This window comes from Lates calcarifer, linkage group LG23, assembly GCF_001640805.2.
Source record: "Lates calcarifer isolate ASB-BC8 linkage group LG23, TLL_Latcal_v3, whole genome shotgun sequence".
Classification (NCBI taxonomy): Eukaryota; Metazoa; Chordata; class Actinopteri; family Centropomidae; genus Lates; species Lates calcarifer.
Genome location: NC_066855.1, coordinates 11,797,935 through 11,817,681, shown reverse-complemented (window position 1 = coordinate 11,817,681; position 19,747 = coordinate 11,797,935). Strand labels below are relative to the sequence as shown.

General features: G+C 40.5%; 2 protein-coding genes across 2 annotated transcripts; one reads left to right on the top strand and one right to left on the bottom strand.

Annotated features, from left to right (window-relative positions):
* Positions 1–277: 277 nt before the first annotated feature.
* On the top strand, positions 278–4,597 carry ppifb (peptidylprolyl isomerase Fb). Its single transcript, XM_018699325.2, has 6 exons — positions 278–541; positions 728–758; positions 1,816–1,904; positions 1,982–2,078; positions 2,914–2,989; positions 4,135–4,597. Exons 1-6 carry the CDS (start codon positions 389–391, stop codon positions 4,268–4,270), a joined length of 582 nt encoding a protein of 193 aa, XP_018554841.1. The 5' UTR covers positions 278–388; the 3' UTR covers positions 4,271–4,597.
* A 643-nt stretch (positions 4,598–5,240) lies between these two features.
* LOC108899064 (zinc finger CCHC domain-containing protein 24) lies at positions 5,241–19,184 on the bottom strand. The gene is made up of 4 exons (XM_018699330.2): positions 18,524–19,184; positions 16,853–17,053; positions 6,917–7,081; positions 5,241–6,463 (listed from the first exon to the last, which is right to left on the bottom strand). Exons 1-4 carry the CDS (start codon positions 18,734–18,736, stop codon positions 6,350–6,352), a joined length of 693 nt encoding a protein of 230 aa, XP_018554846.1. The 5' UTR covers positions 18,737–19,184; the 3' UTR covers positions 5,241–6,349.
* Between the last annotated feature and the right edge of the window lie 563 nt (positions 19,185–19,747).

The window sequence follows — 19,747 nt, the reverse complement described above, 5'->3', positions numbered from 1 at the left end:
TCTGTTCAAACTTGACTGAGTTGTGATTATTGTTCTTACAACCTGTGGTTGTGTTGATAAGCAGCCAGACTACAACCACTTCCTGATGTTTTTTGAACGCATAGGCCTCTTAATGCGCGCCTTGCGTCTCTGTCTATGCAACGTGAGAAACCCCGTATGTAAATTGCTAAAGTACTTTTCGTCGCTGATACGTGTTAAACTAAATTCTAAAATTCTGCACAAATAACAAGGACTATCAGGTGTAGCCTCGCGAGATTTTGACTGTCCCCTCCGTGTTTCCGGTTGCGTAAGAAAAACTTCCTGGTCTCTGGTCTCCCATATGGAAGCGTGACTTTCAGCCCACTGCTGCACCTGAGCGAAACAACCGAGCAACATTAGCTTAGAAAAAATGTTACTCTTATCGAACAGGATAAAATTATGTTCTCTGGCGTTTACCGCCGCACGTATGTACAGCAGCGGCCCCGCAGCTGCTAACAACAACCCGACGGTTTACTTTGACATTGCTGCAGACAACGAACCACTGGGCAGAGTAACCTTTGAGGTGAGCGGATAAAAACCCACAAAGTTTTTGCTTTTCAGTCTGTTAATATTTGCTCTTAGCTACTATTCACCCAAATCTTCTCCAGTGTCCTTTTGATAACGTTTACAGGCAGTAGTTGAGTCACAGTTTTGTAGAGACCTGTTCGCATGTGACCCCAGGGTTTTTTTTTTTTTCTTTCTTTTGCAGCTCAACGCCGAAGTTGTGCCAAAAACCGCAGGTATGATTTCCTATACTCTTCATATCTAACACCACCAGAGGGATACAAGTTAGAACCAGAGAATAATCCGATCAGACCTGACGAACCTCAATCTTAAATCATTATGCAAGAGTTTAACTGAACAAAACCTATCTGCTGCTTGGTACTACACTTCAATGATAATTCAGGTGGGGCTGATTGTTTATAGGCATACAGTTGTGTGCAGGAGTTTAGTAAACTACTTTTGTTTTTTGATGTTTAAATGTCATTGAAGGCCTACTGTTTTACTTTTTATTTCACTAAATGGTGCCATGTGCAAAAGTTTTGGCACCCCACCAATTCAAAGCTTAGGAACCTGCCCTTTCCAAACTGTTAAGCATGGGAGTTGTTTGGCAGCCAGTGGAACAGAAAACACTGTACAGATAGGGGGAAGAAAAGCACCCAAATCAGGACAGCTGTTACAAAAACTAATTTGTGATTTTGACTAGACTAAGTACTGACTTAATTATTCAGTTTATTTATATATTCAGACAATAGCAAAGTCTCACGTTTGAGAAGCTGAGGGCAGAAATGTCTGACCTCTTGTGTGAAAAATTGCACAAATGATAATTCAGATAGTGGCAGATTAGTTTTCTGCTGACTGGTCAGTCAGCTAATAATTGCAGCTCTTTTCTGTAGATGAATGTAGTCATGCAGACGTTATCTCCAGTATATCTTTCAGTACTATTACTGATGCAATACCTGCATTTTGGTCAAAACCAAAACATAAAATGTTGTATAAACACGAGCAGCTAGTATGAGTCAACCCAGCATTCAGTACCAACTTTCAGTACTTGTTGTGTTGATAGGCCTTTGCATCTTGTTCAGTACCTAAAAGGATTTGTTGAGATTTTTAGCCAACCAAGTACCCATTGAGAACGAGACAGCCATAAACTGAAATGTCCATTTTTTTGATGTGGGCCACCCCCAAAGATCGCTGAGTGTTCCCTGACCTGCATGACCTGCCAGAGTGAGAACCTGACACAAACTCTCTCTCTCTCTCTCTCTCTCTCTCTCTCTCTCTCTCTCTCTCTCGCAGAAAACTTCAGGGCGCTGTGCACAGGAGAGCATGGTTTCGGTTACAAAGGATCAACTTTCCACAGGGTGATCCCTCAGTTCATGTGCCAGGTAGGCTTCTCCTTCTCCCTCTCTCTGTTGTGTCCTTTCATTCTCCAGCGTGCTGTTGACATGTTTTGTGTTTTCAGGGTGGAGATTTCACGAACCACAATGGAACTGGTGGGAAGTCTATCTATGGATGGAAGTTTCCTGATGAGAACTTCAAGCTCAAGCACACCGGACCTGGTAATTATTCTATATCCTGCTGTTTCTGCGTTTTTTCAGACATATGTATTCCAGATGTGGAGTGTCTGGGAATTTGGTCAGTTGTCCGAGAAAGGTCTGTCTGGTAACCAAATGGCGACATGATTATCACAGAATGTACTTTCCAAACTTCATACATTCAAACCAAGTCAGCTTGTTATTCAAGTATGAAATAAAGAATCTCTGGGACTTGAGCACAGGGCAGAGCTACATGAGGTGCAGCAAGAAGACAGCTGACTTAACAAATCACAACAGTATAATTAGATTTAACAAGTGTGATGCTACAGGATAGTGGAAATGCATGATATATGGTACATGAATGGCTGTAGTGTTTGTGGCGAAATGATAATAATAGCTGGTATTTTTCACTTGTTCCTGTTCACAGTGAAGTGTTTGAAACCAGGCTGGTGAACTCATGTTGTCCTGAACCCAAAATAAAAGCATGACAGACAAGGAAGGAATGCATACTGGTGTTACATGACATTATTATATTATTATTAGTTATTTTTAAATGGAAATGAGTGTTCCATACTGCTCCTCATAGTGACCTTATTGTTTGCATTCATTTTGACCACCAGGTGGCAGCATTGTGCTAATAGTGCTCAAATAACATGTCAATAATGAACTTTGTGTGGTAAAAATGATCATAGATGTTTTGAATGTGGTGTTTGCATCATCTTTATCTGCTGTATAGATTTGTGACTTGTGATTTAATGCATATTTAAATCACTCTGTTCTCTAGAGCTCAGGTGAAGACCTGATCCACATTCATGTTTTGTTATTTTGATCAAACTGACTCTGAATTGTTGCATCGCAGGAATCTTGTCCATGGCCAACGCTGGACCCAACACCAACGGTTCCCAGTTCTTCATCTGCACCACCAAAACAGAATGGTATGTACTGACTAATATAACATTATAGAGGCAGAAGCAAGTGTATTGTACTTTTTTGGATTCAGTTCATGTCTGTCAGTGACTTGGCTTTAAAGACATCTGTACAAAACTTTTCTTAATTCGCTGTTTGGAAAACTGCAGACACTGTGCAACTGAACAAAAACAGATGCAACAATAATCAACCTAAAATATACAATATTGTAATGGGGAAATGATCTGTTTCACCAAACAACTTTTTTTGTTTAATCCTCCAAAATGTGCTCTACAGATGTGATTTTCAGAGTAAAGATCATAACAAATGCTGCTGTTTATGGCATTTTAAACATGAAATTACCATATAATTATGCAAAAAAAAAAAAAAAAAACATCACAAACAGAACCACAGGACTAAGGACTTTGAATGACAATGAGCAGGAGGAATTCCTGTGATTTTAATTGTGACCAGGGAATGGAATTTGGTGGTGGTGGTGGCGGCAGTGCACTGGTCAAACACTGCTAACATTAAAAGTATGAGTTTGGTGAGTGTCAAACAACACAGGAGAAAGATAATAAATACTCTGAAGCAGTTTTTATTTATTTTATGTTGAGCATTGATGTCTATTTTAATAATAGTGCAGGATGTGTAGCAACTTAACAGGGATTTGAACAGAAGAGCACTTAAATCCAGTACCAGAGGCTTTACACTCCAGGTATCAGCAAGTAACTGTGTGTCAGAGGCTCCTTACGCTCTCATAAAGAAAATAGTAAATAATATATTAAAAATAGTATCTGTTCCAGAGATCCCACACAGTTGAATAGCTTTGGTATACCAGCCTTAAAAATCTGCTACATTTGCAATGCTTTTGTTATTTCAGAATCTTTTATATTTAGTAGGGTTTAGTAGTGTCCAGTTATCGTTAAAATGCTGTTTCAGAGGGTTTTTTTTACTTGCCCTGCTGAGAATAAAACTCCTGCTGGAAGCAGTGAATTTTTTGGCATGAGCACTGTAAAATGTGAAGATTCATAAACGGCCCTAAAATAGCACAATAATTGCTGAAGCAGTGTCATCACCCAACAAAAAGCCACAAATCAAACTCAGCTGGGTTCATCACGGATCGTCTCACTGTCCGTGGCAGTGATAATAAACCTCGTCTTTCTTCACTCAGGCTGGATGGCAGGCATGTTGTCTTTGGCAGCGTGAAGGAGGGAATGGACGTGGTCAAGAAAGTGGAGTCTTTCGGTTCACAGTCTGGGCGAACCTCCAGGAGGATCACTATCACAGACTGCGGGGAGCTCAAGTAGACTCCATGCGAGCAGAGAACACAGTCCTAGTCTCATCTCCTGCTGTAATGTCAATGTGAGAGTCAGAGTGAAAGAGGCTCTTTCTTCTGTCACGGCACAGAGTGCTACCTCTCTGCCGACAATAGATAATCTCAGACTCAGGGCGCAGTTTTTCTGTTGGTACTTGAATTCTTTAACAACTAACGCACTTAGCTGTGTCATGCTACAAAATGTGAAGCAGTGTTATGGAACTTGGGGTTCTGAGAGCTATTCATTCATCAACATTTGTTTAAATGATTTTGGAGAGGGGCATTTATTTGCGAAAAATAAAAGTAAATTTTCTAATTATGTGAGCTTGTCTTGGCATCTGTTTTTACACTAAATGAACTTAGATGTCAGAGCATTTTGGAAAATTCCCAAAGGAGTTTTGCACTTAAACAACCGGCTGAAATAAAGCTGTTTGAGTTAAAGGTGTGCCCATTTATTGAGTGAAAGGGAATGTTTTTTATCACCAGCTGTGTGAGTGAGATCAGTGTTTTGTCTTTTTTTTTCCCTGCCTCCTTCTGCTTTCCTCATCAGCTTCAGTTGACTAATGATCTTAGCCCACTAAGTATTTATTCTGCTGAGGTCTGTCCAGAAGAATTAAGGTCTGCGATGTCAAATCTAATTGCTTCCGCACAGGGAAATGCTTCATTTTTTGGAGGGTTAGTTAGTGTGCTGTAGGTTCTGCCTGTGGTGGTATATAAAAAGGTAACGGAGAGGCCAAATCTGATAAGTAAATTTTACTCAGATGCTCAAAAAATATTAAGAGCTATCCGGATTCTGTTGTTTTTATGTTGTGGAGAGTTAAAAAATGTTTAACATCTGGGTTAGTTAGAATGTGATATTATCAGTTGTTGGCTATACAGTCCTGTGGATTTTCTGGAGCATGGATGCATTAGAACTATGATCTTATGTGCTTATATTGTCAGACAAACTGCGACACGGTGCGTGACGTTTAAATGCATTTTAATATAAAAACATTTTAAGAGATCAAGAGATCCATCTCATGGGTTACTCAAACTTAAGGCACATTAAATGGCGTGTCACACACTTTAAACAGTTAAAAATCATAGGATATTTCTCTCCCATATAATTATTTACTATCACAATTTCAGTAAAATACAAAAACCCTCTAAAGCAACATGCACATGCTATCTTCCACTTAATCCTTCATTATCTTTGGTACATTTAGATTTTTATTCCTGTTTTGTCTCATGTAGCACATGAGACATCCCAACCTATGACCCATAAAAAAAGCACTTGGTGAGTCTTTCTCAGCACTGGGTGCCAAAATTAAAGTGTGCTATAATTAAATTCATTTGTCAGGAAATAAAACGTTTCCACCATATGGCATTGGTTTACAACTTTGGAATAAAAAAAACCCTACCTCAAAAGGTGTTTTCACAAATAATTGCAGGCACATAGTATATAAAGAATAAATGTTAGTTGGCAAATATATTCCTTCATGAAGTGTAATAATCAACAAAACAGTAATGGCTTAAAAATATATTCAAAAATTATGTACCCTCCAGTACTGATAATACAGATAATAATGCAGATACACATCAATACTGCATATCCTTCTAAGTAAAGACTTGTTGCATATTTTATACAGAAAACATCATTTAAGTTATTTCTAGAATATACAAACATGTAAAAGAGAATCTTCATCTGGAAACCTCACTCATGAGTTTTATTCCAATGTGTTGGACATGAGTGACACAGACACAGAGCTAAAGTTTCTTAATTCACAGTTGGTAAGATTCTTGGTTCATAGTTAAGACTTAAATTGAATATTCACATAATGATAACTGAGTAACTCGCAAGCACCCCAGCAAATGCAATGTACTTGTCTCCGCTGAGAGATACTGTAGAAAACTTCCACCACAGTGAGCCTCTTAACACTGAGAGTCACAGTGTCAGAGAGAATATTTCATAAGAATTAAATGTTAGATGCATTACAGTACAGTAAAGTATATTACCATGTGTTTTTAGACGTTAAAATGTCACCGTCCCTTTTCGATAAAAGGAAGGAAGGAAGATGAGCGTCAGAATGTGTTATTGCACGCGGCGGCAGTAGTAGCCGAGGACTTTGCATTTTTCACACAGGTGTTGTGGATGCTCCTTGCTCTGGTCTGACACATCCAACCCATCCGGTTTCTCCAGAGGTCGCTGGAACAAAGGGGAAAAAAATGAATGAACCTCTTTGATTGAATGTTTCAGTCTGCCAGTCTGATACTGTCATATCAGCAGCTACCTAAAATAGTTGATAAAATAAAACATTAGGATATATGTAAAATTAAAAACAGTTTATCTGCAACAATATGTCTGTTCTACACAAGATTTTATTTCCACAGTTAAACATGTTAGTTTTGGCCTTGGCCTTAAGGGTCAAATTACAACAAAATATACTGTAACAGATTGTAGCCTCAGAGTATAAACTGGGTTAATGCCATGTTGTGTGCCTTGAATTTGACTGTGCAGCTTAGCTGAAAACAGCGAGCAAGGCCCATTCAAAATTTTTAGAGTCAGAACAGGGCTTGATCTCAGCCCCCCTCGTAGCTGAGGGGCCCCTGCCAGCCATCCTTTTTACTAATGCCTTCCGTGATTCAGATATATTGTTACCTGCTTATGAGGGTAAACATTGATGTGGCACTTGATACATTCTTGCCCCATGTTGGCCCAGGAGTTCCCGCTCATCCACTTCCTCTTGCATTTAGGGCATTTGTATTCTCCGAAACACCTCTTCTTTCCTTGATACGGGGTGAGGCCTTCGCCTTTGGGTCGAGCCTGAGCAGAAATGTGCAGCAGAAAACAAGTTTTGAAGTTATTGACATCATGCGCAATCCACTTTCAGCTCACTTCATTACTTAGAAATGACACATCTCTCAGTGTGTAACCCTCAACAGCTTTGCAAACATTTTGGCTTTTGCCTCTCAACACCTTTAACTGGAGACTGACTGACCTAATTGGTTTCTTTGGACGGCAGCCAGTTTGAAGCGGGAAGTGATAGCAGCCCCGTTGGTGGTCAAGAGAGTCAAGTTTAAGGAGTAGCTTTGTCTCAGGAATGAAATGATTATTTATGGTTTCTGTCAATACGTGTTACAAAACAGATTGTTTGCTTTGATGCTTAATGAATCTTTACAGTCCTGGGAGAGTGAGTCACACATTTCAAAGGAACCTTTCTATCTTATTTGGTATAGACAGATTGTGTAGAAATAAGAAGAGGAGTCAGGAAGTAGAAAGGTTTTAAGAATTTAACGGTTTATTGCAAGGAAGCTGGAATATATTCTAATTTTTCAGTGTAATTTATTTGTTGGACAGAAAAGAAGGAGTCTCAGCTTTCCCATTAAAAATGAACTCCCTCCCTCCAGCTGTGTTCCCAACGGACCATAAAGGAGGCCCTGGCCTGTGGAGGGACCAATGGGAGAGGCCTCCCTGCTATAGGACAAATACCTCAGGCTCTCAGTCATCCCTCCCAGCTGGCCCCAACCCACCAATCAGGACATAAAGATGTGAGCAGGGAGGAAATAAAACCCAGATGAACTCTGCACTTGTATAACATGACAAAATCCAAAACCCATCACAAAGAAATCATCTCGACAAGACTGGTTTAAATTAAAAGCACCTCGGCTAAAAAAGTAGGGCAAGTCAAAATTAAGACGGAGTCCACACCACCAGAGGAGCTCACATCAAATCTTGTTTTGATTCCACAGCGGGAACATATGTCAGGTTCAAAACTTCTCAGTTTATTCATTTCCAGGACTACATCTGTTTAAAAAAACATGTTGGAAGTTCCAACAGCCAAGTCTGTAACAGTTGAGACCACTGTGAAGCATTTTGAAGCCTGTGGTTACATCATTTTGCCACCATGAGGCACTATGGGAGGTCACTTTTGATGCCGGCCCTCTTTCTCAAGCACCCACAGGGAGAGTAGACAGAGCATCATCTTCCTGAGGGAGGAAACAGCTTTCAATCTGCAGAACAAGCAAAACAAACTCTACCTAAAGTCTGGAGCCCATGGGGCAGCAAAGGGCACAGCGCACTCCGGCTTTTCCACTGGTCCCTTCAAAAATGTGACACCGACAACCGATGCATGAAAATCACACTTTTGACCTGACGATGAGTGGGAAGCAGGAAAGTTTGAGTGAAGGCAGAAAAATGCACAAATCTGTCATTAAGCCGCCTTCATACACGGCACAACACGTTAAGGTTAGGGTTAGCCTAACCCTTAAGACGCCTACGAATGTTCTCCATTGTCTGTCTTCATGGTTCTCTTTTGGAAATATATTCAACTTTTTGAATATATTGAGAGGCGTAGCATGGAAACGTGTCTAATATAATAAAGTAGGGATGGACAAAATGGCCAATATCAATATTGCTAGATTAGTAAGATTTATACCCTATACACCAGACAAAAACTTGAATCACAAATTCCTTTTTTAATTGCAACTTAACAATTTTGTGAGAGTCAAATGATACAATGTTATCATCATGACATTCTCTCACTGAAAGTTTCCCTTTGTGGCCCCCTTTTCTTTGCCATAGGATAACAAGAGTCTACAACCATGCTATGGCTGTACTTCACACTGTTTGCTTTGAGTCAAATGCTAATGTCAGCATGCTAACGTGCTCACAGTGACAATGCTAACATGTGGAGAAGGTGCAAAGTTTCCCATGTCTGCCATCTTAGTTCAGTGTGTTAGCATACTAACCTTGGCTAATAAGCACTAAACACCAAGTACAGCTAAGCGTGATGGGAATGTGATTAGTTTTACTGGAATTTGGTCATAACCCAAAAGTACTGACCACAATGATGCGCCATGGAAAGATAAGGGATCACCACAGTTAATAAAATTCATCCAGAAAGGTAGATGAATATCTCAATCTATCCAAGTCATGTCACTCGAGAGGTCAATACATCCTCCTGGGACCATGACTGTCACTCCTAAATGTTGAGATTTTTCAGTCTGGACCTAAGTGGAGGAATGACTGACAGACCAACCTTGCCATCCCTAGAGCCATGTCACTAGCATGGCTAAAACGTGAGGGCATGATGTCCTGGGCTTCATCAAAGGTTGTTTTCTGACATTTTCACTTTTGGCCCCATTTTCTTTGTCACACAGTAAAAAATACAAACTGACACAAACATCCTATTTTCTCCCAAATCAGATTCGTCATATCTGATTGAAGATCTCTGCAGCCTGAAACCATGTGTGAGAAACTGTTTGGTTTGAGGATAAATAGTTTTTCTTCATCTATTATGTGCATTACAACACACCCAAACCAAAAGCCATAATTTAAGTTGTGTAACTTTAGTCAGCCCCAGAGTGCACAGAGCGATGTAAAGCCAGATTTTAAGGCAGCAGCAGATAAGCTTGGCCCAGATTCTTGTAGCCTGGTGAGACAGGCTCAGGAGGTTGGCTGCCTCCTTCTGCCATCATCTGGAATCCATCAGGATAAACAATGGACTACTCCAAATCCCCCCCCCCCCTTCTCCATTCTCTCTCCCTCATTCACTCTCTCCCCCACTTCTTTACCCCCATGAGACATTCATCCTGGAGAACACAGCAACACCAAGCCTATTGAATACCATGTGGTCAATTACTCCACACTAACAAATCCACAGCTCTCTCTCTCTCTTGCTTTCTCTCCTTTGCTGGGTTTAATTTGTATCAGACCCCCACAGCATCAGGGAGAAGCCCAGCTGTTACCAAAGCAAAACAACACATTAATGCTGGGACTCAAATTCACTGCAGTAGGTCTCCTATGTTTTAAAGACTCCTGTGTCAACTTTTCATTATCTTGTGAACTCAATTACCGCCAGCAGGGTCTAAAACAACAAATGGATGACTTTCCACTTCCCTTAAATATAGAGCATTAGGATAGCTAGATTTATTTATGGAAGACAATTATTACAGAATCCAAAGGGAGGTGAAATGATTAGTTTAACTGGCAAGAGTTGGCAGATATTTGCTCAAATCATTTATCATGCAAAAAATGTCAAACATTTGTTGATTCTAGCTTCTCAAAATATGAGAGTTTATTGCTTTTCTCTGTTTTATATCAGTGTTACATGAATATCTTTGGGTTCTGTAGCAAGCTACTAAAAGATAACACCTTGGAAAATTATAGTTGTTGGCCTATATCTCAGAAGGCTGTCTTTATCATAATGTGAGAAATATAACTGTTACTCTATGTTTGAAAGAAATGTGCTGAAGATAGACTTCAAATGTAATGCAGCAATGAATTAGAGTAAATTTGTCTGTTGACATTTATAACAAGGTACCAGTAGGTATAACTGAACACATACAGGAAATCTAACTATTCTGATGACTTAAATAGCAAGTATAATATATAAACATATTCTGAAAATACATGCTCTTGTAATAAATGTGTAATTTTATTTTACAGACACACAGGTGCTAATACATATAAACCATACTTCTCTTAAAATATTTGACTTTTTGACTCACTGGTGTATTGATTACAATGACCATTAAGTTCTAGTTGCTTTATATGAGGCTGGGAGGTAAGACTATACCAACATGCCATTGTTTTGTTCACAGCTGGTCTCACTGTGTCATTGGTGCTGAACTCAGCATTTAAACATGTTTAAATGCACGTTAAGCCTCCCTACCAGCTTTACCACAGTGATAAGCACAGAGCCGTGATTCAAGGAAACAAGATATGAGAGGCTCTCTGGGCAATGGAAGCAAACTTATGTCCTGTTTTACACAATGGCGCTTCCTCTTTTCCAGAATTTATCAGGGCTAAAAGCTCCACTTATAGAAGCATCCAGATATCAAATGATTCCTTTAACAGCATGAAGCTGTAATCCTCCCTGCACAGCCTTTCTGCAAATCTGGCACATCTGAAATACTGAATGGATTAACCTTCCCTCCCTCTGAAATAAATGTGATTAGATACAAACAACTAGAGGCCAAAGAGCAGATGATTGGTTTTCTATTTTCCTACGTGGCTCTCCAGATTTTCAGGCCTCCATCAAGCCCGTTGTTCAGAGCATGTAGAGGCATTAAACCAGCAGAATCATACCCACACACAAATTCACAGACATTATGCTTCTCAGCATCTGTTTCATACACAGTGCTGTTTCCATAGGAGTATTATCTATCGATACACTGACTGAGCTCCAGCCCTGGCTGTGGTCAAGTTGATGACATGCACAGCTGTAAACTGGCTTTACATTTCACAGTGAGTGAATGACAGGGGCAGGTGGGCTGGCCGACAAACAAGAAACGCAACTGAAAAATACTCCCAACTTCGGTTCAAAACACAGCTGAGCCAGATTGAAGAAAGCAAAACCTTCTGACTCCTGTGTGGGGAGTAAACTTTGGGATGGAGGGTTCTGTCAAAGTGATTCTCTGGTTCCCAGGAGGTCGCTAACAAGCCAACAGCGAGTTTAAACTCATTGTCATGTCCAGTAATTGGTGCAGTTATAGTCAATGTTGCACTGGAGGAATAATTGAATCATATCCTTTATAATTGCTCACTGCTGTTGAGGTCTGACGAGGAAAACAAAAGTTGCATTTTTGAAGTGCAGTGAAAATGAGGGCAGTGAAACATATCTCTTGTTGATTTACAGTAACCTTAACAGCAATACGCAGCATCTATTAATGAATGTTCTATCTACCTTTACAGTCTTCATGCCACGGCTCAGGTACAGAGTGCAGGATGGAGGGCCCAAATGTAGACACTCAGGCAGGCAGGTGCAGTTAGGTGACTTTTAATGAAAAGTTAAAGTAGTAAAGCTTATACGATAAAAGGCTGGTGAACAGGTAAAACCGCACAGGCAATAAGTCAAAACACAGGTACGAGCAACTCACAGAGGAAGCAAGAGCAAAAACAAGGCAGGACGGTGGGCGTGTTATGACAAGCTTTAGGTATCAAGACAATCGGGCAGGAAGCAGTTGAAAAACGGCTGGTACAAGTATTGAGGCGGGGACTGACGAATTAGGAATAGGTGGGCAGGTGAGTGTGGGAGTCAGGTGATTGCAACCAGTGATGACTGATGGCATCTGGTGGGTGGATGGAGAATGGCAGAAGAATGCATGGGCCTGAAGGAAGCGAGGATAGTTAGCATTAGCTTCCAAGGCTCAATAGTATATTCTGGAGAGAGGGAAGTCTGTATCCTCATCAGTGTGTGTGTGTTTCCTCTAACCTTAGCTCAAAAAAAAATTCAACATCTACAACTCAGAACAAATGAATGAACTCAATATGCTGATGAAGATCATGTAACATGATAGAGAGCTCCAGAAAGGCTAGTTAATGGTCTTTGAGATAAACTGGTTTTGTCAACTGCTATTTCCAAAGTCAATACTGATCCTCAAGAGAGGACACTATTTAATAGTATGCATTTAAAGCCACAGAAACTTCTCAGTTTCTCTTGAAACTGGAAAAACCGTCATCTCTGACCAACTTTTCTCTTGAAAATACGCCACCACACAAAAACTGCGCTCAACAGCATTCTTTTCTTATATGTTCATTAGCTTTGAACAGATGACAGCAACTGTTAATCAGAGGGAGTCTATCTACCCCACATTCCAGGGTTTCCTCTATCTTGCTCGTCCTCCTCAGCAGATGATCCAGCCAAAAGCAACAGACAGCAAACTGAGGACATGATAAGACATTTATCAGCAGTGAAAACAAAAGGACCAAAGCAACGGTAATCAGACAGTGTTGCATGAGATTCACCAGTTACATGTGCGACTGTGAACTGTATCACTCCACCTGGATAGAAGCACAGTGTCTAGTCCTAAAACAACACTGATGTCATTATCAGTATTTGAACTGAGATCAAACAGCATTAAAAGATCCTGATTAAATGCACTCTTTAACGAGTAATGTAGTATGACAAAGAAAAAATTTCTATTAAGCTGCGACCAGGAGACTTTTAGCTTAGTTTAATGTACAGCCTGTAAACACGGGGAACAGCTAGCCTGGCTCTGTCCAAATTTATTTTTATTTATTTATATTTTTAAAATCTGCCTACCAGCAAGTCTAAAGCATGCTAGGCAACATTATATCTCACCTGGCAGCCTCGTGGAGCCTGGCCAATAAATAATCCAGCACATAAAACCCAATAAAGCCCACAACTTGTGCTCTTTACCTTTCTGGTTTTGTATAGATTAAACAAACAAGATAAATGTTAATTAGTGAGCTTGTAAGCTTGCTGGTAATTGTTTTTTGTTACCTTTGGACAAAGGCAGACTAGCCATTTCTCCCTGTTTACAGTCTGTATCCTAAACTAAGCTAACCCATCTCCTGGAAACAACTAGCATGGCTCTGTCCAAACCCTAAAGCTCACTAATTAACACTGTGTAACCTGTCTTTTTAATTCACACAAAAAAGTGCAAAAGCAACAAATCACAAGTGTAGAGGGGTTATGTGTCACACTATTTCTTTGTAAAAACTTCCTTTAATTAAATACAGCGAAGGACGTTGAAGAATGGGATGAAATTCTGGTTAGAACTTCAGACTAAAAATATCTATGTTTCAGCCTTCAAAGACAAATATAAATAATGGAATTCCCTCTGAAAGCCTAGCAACTATCAAGAGCTCCACTGTCCAGAGTAATTATCAAAGCAGACTTTTCCCCTCCATTCAAACATGATTAAACTGTAACTGTAAAGACATACACCCATTTCCCGTGCTACCCTCTGTTTCCAAAAACACATTCTGGATGCAGACATCTCTGAGCAGCTGCTCGCTGGCCCTTTAAATGACTGTCCGATGGCCGCTCCTTCTGCGCACACTGGCAGACAGACGGAGAGAAAGACGGAGTTGACTGCAGCCAAGCAGAGCCAAATGAACAATACAGCCTGACTTCCTGACCTTTGGTTCCACAGCCCCTCTGGAGAAACAATGCTCTCCTTATTTAGCCCAGGCCCTCCCCACCGTATACCCATTTACTGTCAGCACACTGTCACTTGTGTATTCTCTTTACAGTAACCGGATTCAGCTACTTAACTGGAAAGGGGTCATTAAAAATGGGCTAAGGGGTGAAAGGTGTTAAACTAGCATATTTCAGTCATTTGGCTGAAATTCAGAGAAGTTTATTGGTAAAATGGTACAGAGGACAGATTGTTTTCATCTTAACACACTAATTTAAGAGCAAGTTGGAAATATTGTCATTTTTCTGCAATCCAGCACATAGTAAGACGTCAGAGTTTACCAGAAGTGTGTATTTCAGTTGTTTAGAGCTAAAAAAAAATGCCTCAGATTCCAGCCAACAAGAACAAACAGCATTTTGTTCATTAGTTACAGCTTCAGAAAAACATTCAGCTCAGCTTCAACTTAAGAGGCCTTTTGTCATGACAACAGCTCCGTAATCATTGCTTTGGGTCTGAAATATTAGCAACACATGATAAGATCTGACATCATCGTTCTAACACAGAGCGAGAGCAGGCGAGAGCCAGCCAGCAGGAATGATTTCCAGATTTTTGCACATTTTGAGGGGCGTGGCTGCAAAGAGGAATTGTAAATATCTGGGAGTAATCCTTTGACGTTTTAACCTCCTGGTGAAGCAAGTAATCCAACTCTCCACTAAGATGTCAACAGGATGTTTGCCGCGCACTCGCAGAGCACAACCTGCATAGTATATCTTATACCTTTAAGTAGGACCGCAACCCAAATGCATGGACTGACTTGTCTTTTTGACTTTTTCATTTTCATTGTTTTCATCACCTAAGGCATCCACTGAGGTGCCATGTGTTTCTTTATCAAAGGAGCAGACTTTCAGAGTCGACATGGGCCCCATTCCACCCAGAGAGAAACTTTTAAGGGCCCCACACACCCACTTCCTGTGTGCTTCTTCTCTCATCTTACTGAGCCGTGACGCTCTTTGATTCCTGTCCATACCGCTCCTCCAGTACAAACCTATCAGCCATGGAAGCACGCAACAAACGATCCAAAGAAAGTCACTGCTGCTGTTAAGATGTTTGATATCACATCCATAAAAAAAAACAGCCTTTAAACAAGCAGTTTTGCATTACTTTAATTTATGCCGCTCTATTATTCAGACACTGTGCAAAAACTAGTGTTCCAAGGCATGAAGACAGTTTCCTCCCTGGTCAGGTCATACATCAAGTCAGAGTTAGAGCATTGGTTGTAGGCTACATAAAGCACTGTTTGCTCTGATGAGGGGGTATATTTCTGAGGCTGATGAACCAACAGTCACTCCTGCGTCTTCTAGTGATTCCCAGGTATGCACAGATGTGAAAATGTTAAGAGCTATAAGCTCAGTGCAAATTATTTTCTTCTGCATTCCTCACATTACTTCACTACTTGTGTTCCCTGCTGAGCTGCACCAATTTCTTCTGTGATGGAGGTGATGAGCTTTCAGAGAAGAAATATTTCGGGGAAACGTGGTTATTTGCTCTCTTGCTGTGAGTTGGATGAGAAGATTAATAGCTCTCCTATATCCATACAGTAAATATGTAGGCTAGCAGGAGCCAGCAGCTGCTTAGCTTAGTTTAGAATCAGGACTGAAAACAGGGGTAACAGCCAGCAAGAGGTAACAAAATCCCTTCCCAGCACGTCTAAAGTTCCTTTATCAACACATTATATCTCATTTGTTTAATGTATATAAAAATTGTAGCGTAAAACCAACAATTACTTGTTTTACAGGGAGTTATATACGTTTGGACAGAGCCAGACTATCTGTTTCCAATCTTTATGCTAAGCTAAGCTAACCGACTGCTGGTTTTAGCTACATATTTACCTTACAGAAGGGAGTGTCAATCTTCTAATCTAATTCTCAGTTTGAAAGCGAATAAGTATCTTTTTCTCAAAATCTTGTAGCCAATTACTTGATCTCTTTCACCCCCCATAGTGAAGTTTAACACTCTGGTGGGGTTAAACAGAGTGAGCAATCACTTAGAATTATTATCCGTGGAATTAGCAGAGACTGTTGCAGCTTTCACACAAAGCTTTGCACTTTATAGGCTTCTTTACATATCTGACAAGTTACATTTTACCATCTATATGAATTTTTGCTTTCTGCTACACCCTGTCATTTGATGATATCTATTACACCTAACAAATGTCAGGCATTTCCCTCTGAACATGATCAATGGAGAACTGCAGCTGCACATAAAGCAGTGGTAATATTTCTTTCGTGTTAGGAGTAGAGGTCGTGCCTAGTTCCACAGAGAAACCTATCATCTTTCATTAAGTCCAGCTTGGAGATCCAATCTGGCATCTGCTGCTCATTACCAACCTTCAGTGGTACATCTAACTCAAATACGTGCTGAGGAATCTATGTCACACTGGGAAAAAAAGAGTAAAAACATAATATTCCAACTTGGAATGTATCATTCAATACCATTAAATAAAACAGGAGTGATTTATGCCTAGAACTGTGATGACACCTGTGGATTTGATCCGAGATTTAGATCAAATATGTCACCGTCATTTATGTTCTTCAAAACATGTTGATACATTTTGATAGACAGCTCTAATGGCCCTCATACTGCACAGCTGTTTTCAGCCTGCCTTTGTGGATCTGCTCCTGATTGAGGGCATCCCTGAGTGGCTCACCTGAGGGCAGTCTTTGATGTAGTGTCCTTTGTTGAAGCAAAGGTGGCACAGGTAGTTGGGCGGCGGCCGTTTGCTGGGCTTGCGTGTCTCAGGGGACAGGGAGAGGTCTGAGAAATGGTCTGCCAGAGAGCTCAGGCCGTCCACGATATTGTTGAGGGACCCGTAAGGCGAGGAGCTTTTGTAGAAATTGTTGTTCAAGGCCTGTCAGAGAAAAATGTAGACCAAGATGACAAAATTTTGGCAATGGAATCATGTGGATGTAAAGGTTGAAGTACACAGCAGATACCTTCATACACTAGAGCAAGGCTGCAGCTAACATGTATTTTCATTCATTTCATTAATCTGTTGGTGAATCCCTTTTTTAGTAAAACATGGCCATTACGAGTTCCCATAGACTAAAGTGAGGTTCTCAAAAAGGTTGTTTTGTCCAACCAACAGTCTAAAACCAGGAGATATTCAATTTACAGTGATATGAAGGAAAAAGCAGCATGTTCTGGTAATGGTAAACATAAGGTGGTTTTCTTTGATAAAAGACTTCAAAGATGATCAGAATTGTTGTTGATTAATTTTCTGTTGAGCAACTAATCAACGTCTTATCTTTTAGGCTCTACACAAAAGTATCTCTTATTTCACAAAGACACAGACGAACACTGTTGCGACTCTACTGTACAATGAAAGAGCATCTCAGCCGGCATGTCAGTCCATCACCCTGATTGATTCTCCTGTTTGTCTCTCTGACAGTGGCCGACATTATTTCATTTCTGCAGATGTGCTTCCTTTACTGCATTTACTCTGCACACCAATAGTGTCCGTTTCCTCGTCGGAACAAACTGTCTTTGTCGTGCATTCTTCCAACTGGTCCTATTGGCACCATACAATCAGCATCATTGTGTCTCTGGAGGAGATGGGTGCTATGGCACCACAGGGCAAACATGAAGAACAGCCTGCAGACACTGGCTGTTTACTCTGAAAGCCTCACAGAAAGGGAATTGTGATCAGATGCACTTGTGCATCGCAGTGGGTAATGTTCTGCATGAGACATCCAGCCACTGCATATCTGTGGCATGTGTGGTGTTACAGCGAATCATTTGAATAGTTTCATTTTTAAAGACAGTGGGTCTTTTTCCAAGTTAAAGTGGTGAATTTTAATGCTAATACATAAACAAAAACGTACTTTTTAATGCTCTATTTCCATTTTCCTACTTTCCCTGAATGGGTCAGTATTAAATGAAGCAACACCAACCCCCACTGAGTGAGGGCTGCATATATATCTGACCAAGCAGAGGCCAGCCAGGGTGAACCCTCACATTTTTAAAATCTTGTGAGAGGTTCTTTCTCAACCTGCCATTCCCCCACCAGCTGCACACTGACACCAGAACAGTTTGCACACACTCAGGCACTATACCAGGGTACAAAACACATATTCATATACGACCCACTCAACCACAGCGTGACCCAATGGAGGCATGCAGGTGAGGTTTACTGTATGGGCAACAAAAATAACCTGGAGTGTGAAATATGTGGGTATAATATTCACAGCCATGGAGAGAGATGTTTGATATGTAGCAAAAAAAAAAAAAAAAAAAAAATACAAATCTTAATGTAGCCAAACTGCCATGCAATATGAACTATATGTGCATATAGGACAGTGTAACATCACATGAATTCTACCTCACTCCTCAGATGAAAGAAGTTGTTGAGATAGTTGGAGCTCAGATCAGCTGCGCTGCGCTTGGAATTGTTCATGTCCTGAAGAGAGGTGTCCGACTCGGCTTTGAACGCATCAAAAGCGCTGCTCTGGGTGTCCTGCAATGACATGTAGACCCAGTTGAGCAGCTGCGCAGGTTGGTACACAGGGGCACCGGTCTCTATAGCAGACATCATCTTGTCGTAGGAGGAACAGCACCGTCAGAACCGCCGGATTTTCTGGCTCATCCAACTTCTTTCAGTCATCCCCCCCCCTCCCTGCTCCGGCTGGATGTGGTGTGACCCTTGTGTTCACCTGTGGAGCCCTGGAGGACCACATTAACGGGACAACGGTCTCTTAGGGAGGGCGTAGTGGAAGCATTAAGCGCTAGAAGCCTGAGTGCCAGTTTGGAGCCTGAAGTTGCGCTCCGGCCAGGACCCTGGGTTGCGTCACAACGAATAGGCGGTCCACCCTCACCTTCTCTTTACATGTTCAGCTACTAGAGTCAGTATTCTACAGCTAGGGGGACATTATTAACTAAAACTATGAGTTATAATGGAGGTGAAAAAGTGAAAATTAAACTTGGGCCTGTGTTATTTCATTGTCTATATATTTTTTCAATAACGTAAAATATTTACAAAAAACATGTTTAAGTCTCGATTATAACTCAGTAGCCTACTTTATATGTATTGCTGTCTTTGTTGTTTTGTTGTTTCTTAAAAAAAAAAACTCATGTAACAATTCAGTCTTTATGTATGTTAGGTCTGCTGTATACTGACTATATTTCTGGTACGATACAGGTTTTTTTTTTTTTTTTAACATATGGGAAGTCAAGGGAGAAGTTCTCCACATTATACATTCATCATGCACAACAATAAAATAAAAGTTCTGAGTTCCTACGTCATGATACTCAGTTATACAGAAAACAAATCGCCCATGTTTTACTAAAGATGCCTTCACCCACAGTCAGGTTTCAAAGCAGGCAGAGGCTATTGAACAGATTGAATATGGACTTCAGGTCTTGACCACAAGTAAACTGCTGCCATCTAGTGTTAAATGTTGATATTGAGTTTAGAATTTCAGTAATACAGTAATTCTTAAATTCTAGGATCAGGAGCATATTAACACATTTGAAATGGCGTACATTGTAACCTGGTGAGTGTTGTAAGGTGTAGACTCAGCTGTATTTACATTCTCTTATACGTCTC